Source organism: Ostrea edulis, chromosome 6, assembly GCF_947568905.1.
Source record: "Ostrea edulis chromosome 6, xbOstEdul1.1, whole genome shotgun sequence".
Lineage (NCBI taxonomy): Eukaryota > Metazoa > Mollusca > Bivalvia > Ostreida > Ostreidae > Ostrea > Ostrea edulis.
The window spans coordinates 25,608,414-25,615,831 of NC_079169.1; the positions used below are offsets into that span (position 1 = coordinate 25,608,414).

A 7,418-nucleotide genomic window follows, 5' to 3' on the forward strand; every position below is an offset into this window, starting at 1 on the left:
AGTTAATGTAGTCTGTAGTTACTGTTGTATTCTGAAATTTCTTTCTTTATGAGCTGTCTTGCTGTTATGCCCTCTGGACCCAAAATTGGAATAGCTAATATTATCTTATCCACAAGCATTTATGTGCAAAAATGGATGGAAATCAAACTACAACAAAATTTATAAGAAAGTTTAACCCTGTGTGGTCATAAAATAGAGAGCTGTTAAGCACAAGTTAATGTTTCGAACATCGCAATCAAGGCTTAAAAATAAAAGTTGAAACAAAATCTCAGATTTTTTTCATTCTGTCTGATAAATTTTTAGCATGTCTGGTGGATTTTCAAAATTTTCCCTAATTTCATTAATTTTCATAATTTCTGGTAGTTTTTTTTTTACATTCTTTCACCAACTCTGATAACAATCATACATGTATATTGTACCATAACAATCAATTAAACATGAACTCTGCAAAGTGGAACATATCCCCTCACAATGAGCATCTACATGCTTTTTCTATGATGTCTCATAGTAACCTTGACCTTTAACCTTTCGATTCTAAACTCAATAGGGTTCCTCCCCTCTTGACAACAAAGATACATGTGAAGCATAAAATCAATCAAGCAACAATATGGACTGTAGTGTGTCTACATGCTTTTTCTATGAAGGACCATAATGGCCTTGACCTTTTAATCCAAAACACAATAGGGTTCTTCCTCTCTTGATAACAAAGCTACTTGTGAAGTATCAAATCAATAGAGCAAAACATGTGGTCTGTAGAGTATTTACAAGCTCAGTGTTACACACACATATACACCCACACCTGAACAGTCCCATCACTGTATCCCTACTCGTAATGAATTGTCAGGGGATAATGATAAAGTTATTCAACTGTGGGCAACAAATATCACAATACCTGTCTTTAATCTCTGCTACTCTTCCCTTTTGTCTGGTAGGAGTCTTATTTTCATCATTTCTACACAAAAACAAACACAAAGATTTTAAATACATACCAATGTAGTTTTTGTATTTATTTTTAAGGGCTTGTTTGCTTTAACAAGGAAATGTTCTCCATAAAGCATCACATTTTAATTTTTGGACAGGGATCCTTCCCTCTGACTTACCCCATCTTCTTTCTCCCCCTGGGTGTAGATTTAGTGGCTAGCTGTGACAGACTGACATCCTCCCCAGAATCTGAATCATCCTCATCCTCTTCATCTTCTTTATTGTCTTCGCTGCCATAAAACAGAGTAAAGCACACTTCTAAACAGTTCACCACCAAAGCAACATACATAAAATCAAACATGGCTGAACAACATATTCATCCACTAGATGCTTTCTATAATATCCAATACAGATGACCTTCATATCTAATTCTACCAATACATAAAACTGTTTTAGATTTAATATTAGGGCTGCAACAGGTACCCAAAATCACCAAAAACCGCGGGTCATGTTGTTCAGGTTGGGTTCATTTCTATTTTTCCGTATTTCATTTGGAGTCTGGTTTTTACAATAGAATCATTATTAGAAATCTGTTTAAACAAAATGGGGTCAAAATCCTCAAAAATGGCTGTATTTTGCATGATCAATTGTCAAATGATGGCATTGTGGACAAAGCAATGACAGTATGCAAGATATGGCAGACACATTTAAAATACACCACATGATCAACATTGTCAATGACAAAACATTGAAAGCATGAAATGGAAACGATTGATTGATTGAGTATTGTTTAACGTCCCTCTTCAGAATCTTTCACTCATATGGAGACGTCACCATTGCTGGTGAAGGGCTGCAAAATTTAGGCCTATGCTCGGCACATACGGCCTTAGAGCAGGGAGGGATCTTTATCGTGCCATATCTGCTGTGACAAGGAACCTCGGTTTTTGCGGTCTCATCCGAAGGACCACCCCATTAAGTCACCTCCTACGACAAGCAAGGGGTACTGAGGACCTATTCTAACCCAGATCCCCACGGGACTGGAAACGAGTAGAAGTGGCAAGGCTGTTTCTAGTACCATGGATGTCAAATCTAAACCACAGTCCATGTCCGCGAGTAATTATTGTAACAAAATACAATAAAGGTTTTTGATTTTATCTGTATATTAAATGTTAAAAATAGCTATATAGACCTGAACCGAAAAACCTGAACCCAAATTTAAAAAGCCTGAACCGACCCAAATTTTTTTTCAACTGTGACAGCCCTATTTAGTATGCATTCAAATTTATCTGTGTGACCTGCTGAGATGGTTTAGAATCCCCCCCCATCTCCCCTGGCAGTGATTAGGATTCTCCCTCTCCCCCAGCAGTGATTAGGATGGTAGTTGGAAGTTTCGGCTCAAAAATTGGACACTTCGGCCCAAATTTTTGAGACACTTCGGCCCAAAGACATTTCGACCCTAATTTTTTTGTATGAGACACTTCGACCCATATTTTTCATTTTGCTAACATCACCCATATTATTGCGTTTCAACAACATTAAAGTAAATTGACACTTCGGTCTGTGGCAACACGATACACTGTGGTGGAGGGAGCCACAACACGTTTGCAGCCTAAAATGGTGGACAATCGTGGATTTTCTTACATGATGAAGAGAAAAAACGACGATAAACATCTTGGCGATGTTCCAAGCGATCTAAGGTATTTATATATAATACAGTATAATCTGTCTAAACCGGCTGTGTGTGGTTCCAAAGAAATTGGCCGGTTTGCACAGAGTCCGGAGTGCAGAATGTTGAAAAGTATGAGAGTTGCTTCCCTTGTATTCGCTGTCTATTATGCATACATGTGTAATGATTACTAATGTTTTATTATATCACAAAAGAATTCAAAATGTGAAACTATAAATGTCAGTGTTTCATCGTCGTGTTCTTTTGAAAAAGTTTCAATTTTTATTAAACGGTATAAAAATCTGGGAATTATTCGCGCACTTTTCTGTTGCTAAATTGTGGATTTCGTCTACATCATCAGCGTCTTCAAGTGCTACATCATGTGCGTTCGTCAAGTTTGTGTTGTGTGTTCGTCTAAAATTTCTCTTCCCCAGCTTTCGTCATAAATGTATTTAATGGAAATATCGCTTTTAACTGTATAAATTTGTGAAACGGAAACTGATGTAATGCCGAGTGATCGACCCGATATCACTGTCTGACTCGTCGGAGAGCTCCGAGAGGTCTACCCTGCTTTTGGAAACCATGGCTGGGTTGTTGACGATTTTGATTCATTCCAAGAATGTATCGAATTCATCGATTAATTGAATTTTGTCTTGTATTGTCAGTTCTCGTCTCTGTCGTTATGGTGAAAGCCCGTGCACCATTACCTCGTGCTTGGTGCTGTCATAATTGAAAAGTGCATCCCCAAATATCAGGTTTTATTTTAAACTGATTACAACTCATCGCCAATTGAACTCTTTTACTTACCCAAGACTTGCCTTGAGACACCCTTTGTGTACACCGTGAATGATCAATCGAATATACCGACAGGTTGGTCATTGTGGGGTGACTGGTTTAAATACGATAATTAGAGCTAATTACGAGCAGTTGGGACCTCGTGTAATCCTAATACGATTGACGTAACAATTAGGGTGGTGTATCAGCGAGGGGCCAGTTTACACAGGATAATTAAAGTTAATTAACAGCAGCTAGGACTGTGTAAGCCAGCCAATATACAGAATATGCAGTATCCGGAGTACAGTGAATTATTAATAAAGGATTTGTTAAAGAAATGTTGGGGACTATATTTTGTGACCGGAATTGACAGAGCGCCGGAGTACTCAGAGGCCGGTTTGGACAAATTATACTGTATATTAAAACCACCTATCTATAACAAAACGAATACTTTTGACTACTTGGAAACTAGTTATAATTCACAAACACAATTTGATATATTTCTTCTTTTTTTTCTGTAGACCTTCCAGTGTCCTGCAATGGTTAAGCAGGTTGGCAACAACTTTTTTGAGGGTCAGTCTTCACACATCCATGGTCCAACAGTATGAACCGATGCAATAGCTACGGTGGTATCACAAATAAAGCGGACTGCCCTGGACCGAAGTGATGAAATATAACAAGAGGCCCATGGGCCACATCGCTCACCTGAGTCACCTTGGCCCATATCTGAAGACTTTCCATATATATTTGCATGTAAAACCTTAGTCCCTATTATGGCCCAAACTACCCTTTGCAAACTTGAATCTACACTATGTCAGAAAGCTTTCATGTAAATGTCAACTTCTTTGGCCCAATGGTTCTTGAGAAGAAGATTTTTAAAGCTTTTTCCTATATTTGTATGTAAAACTTTGATCCCCCCTTGTGGCCCCATCCTACCCCCGGAGGCCATGATTTGAACAAACTTGAATCTGCACTATGTCAGAAAGTTTTCATGTAAAAATCAGCTTTTCTGGCTCAGTGGTTCTTGAGAAGAAGATATTTCCTATATATTTGTATGTAAAATTTTGATCCCCTATTGTGGCCCCATCCAACCCCCAGAGCCCATGATTTGAACAAACTTGAATCTGCATTATGTCAGGAAGCTTTCATGTAAATCTCAGTTTTTCTGGCTTAGTGGTTCTTGAGAAGAAGATTTTTAAATGACCCCACCCTATTTTTGCATTTTTGTGATTATCTCCCCTTTGAAAGGGACATGGCCCTTCATTTGAACAAACTTGAAAGCCCTTCACCCAAGGATGCTTTTGGCCATGTTTGGTTGAAATTGGCCCAGTGGTTCTGGAGAAGAAGTCGAAAATGTGAAAAGTTTAACAGACAGACGGACAGACAGACAGACAGACGAACAAAAAGCGATCAGAAAAGCTCACTTGAGCTTTCAGCTCAGGTGAGCTAAAAACCAAAGGAATTGACCCATGAATGTCATTATTAAACATTTGGGCCGGAATGTCATTGGGCCGAAGTGTCATTGGGCCGAAATGTCAATTTACTATAATGTTGTGGAAACGCAATAATATGGGTGATGTTAGCAAAATGAAAAATATGGGCCAAAGTGTCACACAAAAACATTTAGGGCCGAAATGCCTTGGGCTGAAATATCTTTGGGCCAAAGTGTCTCAAAAATTTGGGCCGAAGTGTCCAATTTTTTGGACCGAAGTGTCAATGGGTCGAAATGTCTGACATTCATTAGGATCCCCCCTCTCCCCGGCAGTGATTAGGATCCCCCCTCTCCCCCGGCAGTGATTAGGATCTCCCCTCTCCCCCGGCAGTGATTAGGATCCCCCCTCTCCCCGGCAGTGATTAGGATCCCTCCTCTCCCCGGCAGTCATTAGGATCCCCCCTCTCCCCGGCAGTCATTAGGATATTGGTACGCTACCTTTCCTCTTCTTTTCCTTTCTTTTTCCTTCGACCTCTAGAAGTTTTCACATTTTTCTGTTTTTTCTTTTGTTTCTTCTGATTATTTTCCACTTTAGGTTTTCTTTCTTGTTTTTGTGTTTTTTGTCTGCATGACACAGAAGAGCAGAATGAATTTTAGTCAATCTAAAATTCACATAAGCATATATCAATAGATCATACATATATATCATTTGGGAGAGGGCTAAAATAGGCTATGCCTGCTGCCCAATCCACTTCACTTTTTGTGAATAAAATTATTATAAATTAAATCACGTATATATTTACAACTCGTCCAAACAAAATGACCACGGTATAGCAATCTTTTGACTTACTTGATGTCCTCGGGTTCGGGATCTTCTTTGTACAGCCGACTCCCGTAAAAGTACCAGTAACTGGCTCCCATGGCATCCCTTCCTAGAGGTTCTATTCTCATGTTGTCTCCATCAAATCCCTGTCAAATCATATTCACAACACTTAAATATTAAGTAAAAAGTCAGAAATTATTCTATAATGTCAAGTTCAAAAGTTGAATGTTTGTATTAACAATTTTAAATAAAATTTTCAAATGGTACATACATGAACAACCACTTACAAATCAACAGCAAATTAAAGATAATTTTCCATGGTAATAATCAATTTTGATCACTGAAAATCTTTATTGATAGTATGTGTTAAATAACCTTCAGCTGATCCATAATGTCAGTAGCATCAAGTCTGTAGTCACACAGACTCTGCAGAATCTCCACTTTAGTTCTCAGTGGAAGGGATTTAAATTCAGAGTCAGCAAGGGGGTTAATCTCCCTCTTCTCTAACATTTCCCAGTTGTACTTTAAAGTGTCTTTTAGGAACACTTCACAGTTATATGTTCTATGAATTGTATAAACTATATATTACACCAAGATAATAATAGTATTAGATAATGTATTGATAATAGTATTGGATAATAATAGTATTAGAACACGTCATCGATCAAAGTGGATATCAAAAAATGTATAGTACAAACATTTTTAAATATCAGTCAAACATGTACATCACCAGACTTTCAATTTCTATCAGAATATTTTTTTTCTTTCTTATTAACATTATACATGGCAGCAACCAATTTAATTTGGTAAATATTGCATTTGGGGAGAATGTTCAAACATTGTTTAGAACTTTAGAAAACAATAAAGTATTGGTAATTCATTTGCTGTGACTTACAAAAAATAAAACAAATCATGCTTACTCAATATCTTCTCTGCCATAGTATCCCTTCAAAAGCTTACACATCAAATCTGTCATGAAGAAGACATTTTCGTCCTTGGATGAGTCTAACAGCGCTTCTTCCAAGTCCTACAAAACATAATTATTTCATCAAGAGCTTGTGATTAGCATATAGATTAACAAAAAATTATGAAAAAAATTACTACTTCCTATTGATAGCCTTTACATTTGTAAACAAACACCATGCTACTTTCACTTTGTAGTTTCTATTTATCTGAAACAAAAATCTTACAAGGGAGATAACTGTAAAAGTTAATTTTTGAGAGTAATCTTTAATATATTTGTTGAGGCAACAAATGCATCATCCTTAGCTACTTTTCTTCCTATTTTTGTTTATTTTCATTTTTTTTCGCACACCAGAGAATTCAATTTTTTTCAGAAATCCTGAAGTGAAAGTAAAATATGATGTAAAATTATGAAAATTTTAGAATCGATGCGTTTTACAAATATATGCAGCATTTAGTCTGTATTCATTGTTTTACCTCAATATCAAAATCTGGAAGATCAAATGCAGATCTAAACAAGGAGCAGAAATGTGCAATACACGGCACTTCCCACCAGGACTGAATCTCTGAAAGCAATAAATAATCGACATTGCATCGTTTAGAATGACCTCACTTTGAACCTCTCTTGTGAAACAAGAATATACAAATTACACCAAACAGTATATTTTGGTTAAAACGACAAACTTATTTATCAAATTACTTTCAAAATGTTTGACTTACCCTGCAAAGACATGACTACACCGGAGAGTCCCGTTCTTTCTCATGCGATATGCAATGGAGGTCCGTTACTCTCTTAGCTAATGATAAACTTAGAGAGACTACGAGCGAAGAAAATGCTT

The 7,418-nt window shown here is 37.1% G+C and overlaps 1 protein-coding gene across 3 annotated transcripts in view; it reads right to left on the reverse strand.

Moving 5' to 3' along the window:
* LOC125682944 (uncharacterized) overlaps nt 1-7,416 on the reverse strand; it is a 52,273-nt gene extending 44,857 nt beyond the window's left edge. For all 3 annotated transcript variants that reach the window (XM_048923580.2, XM_048923579.2, XM_048923578.2), the window contains exons 1-8: nt 7,300-7,416; nt 7,057-7,145; nt 6,537-6,643; nt 5,992-6,178; nt 5,644-5,762; nt 5,292-5,417; nt 1,101-1,211; nt 893-952 (exon numbers count right to left, since the gene is read on the reverse strand). In XM_048923580.2, the coding sequence (XP_048779537.2) occupies nt 893-952; nt 1,101-1,211; nt 5,292-5,417; nt 5,644-5,762; nt 5,992-6,178; nt 6,537-6,643; nt 7,057-7,145; nt 7,300-7,312 (812 nt within the window). In that variant the 5' untranslated portion in view covers nt 7,313-7,416. The remainder of the gene's footprint in view (nt 1-892; nt 953-1,100; nt 1,212-5,291; nt 5,418-5,643; nt 5,763-5,991; nt 6,179-6,536; nt 6,644-7,056; nt 7,146-7,299) is intronic.
* Between the last annotated feature and the right edge of the window lie 2 nt (nt 7,417-7,418).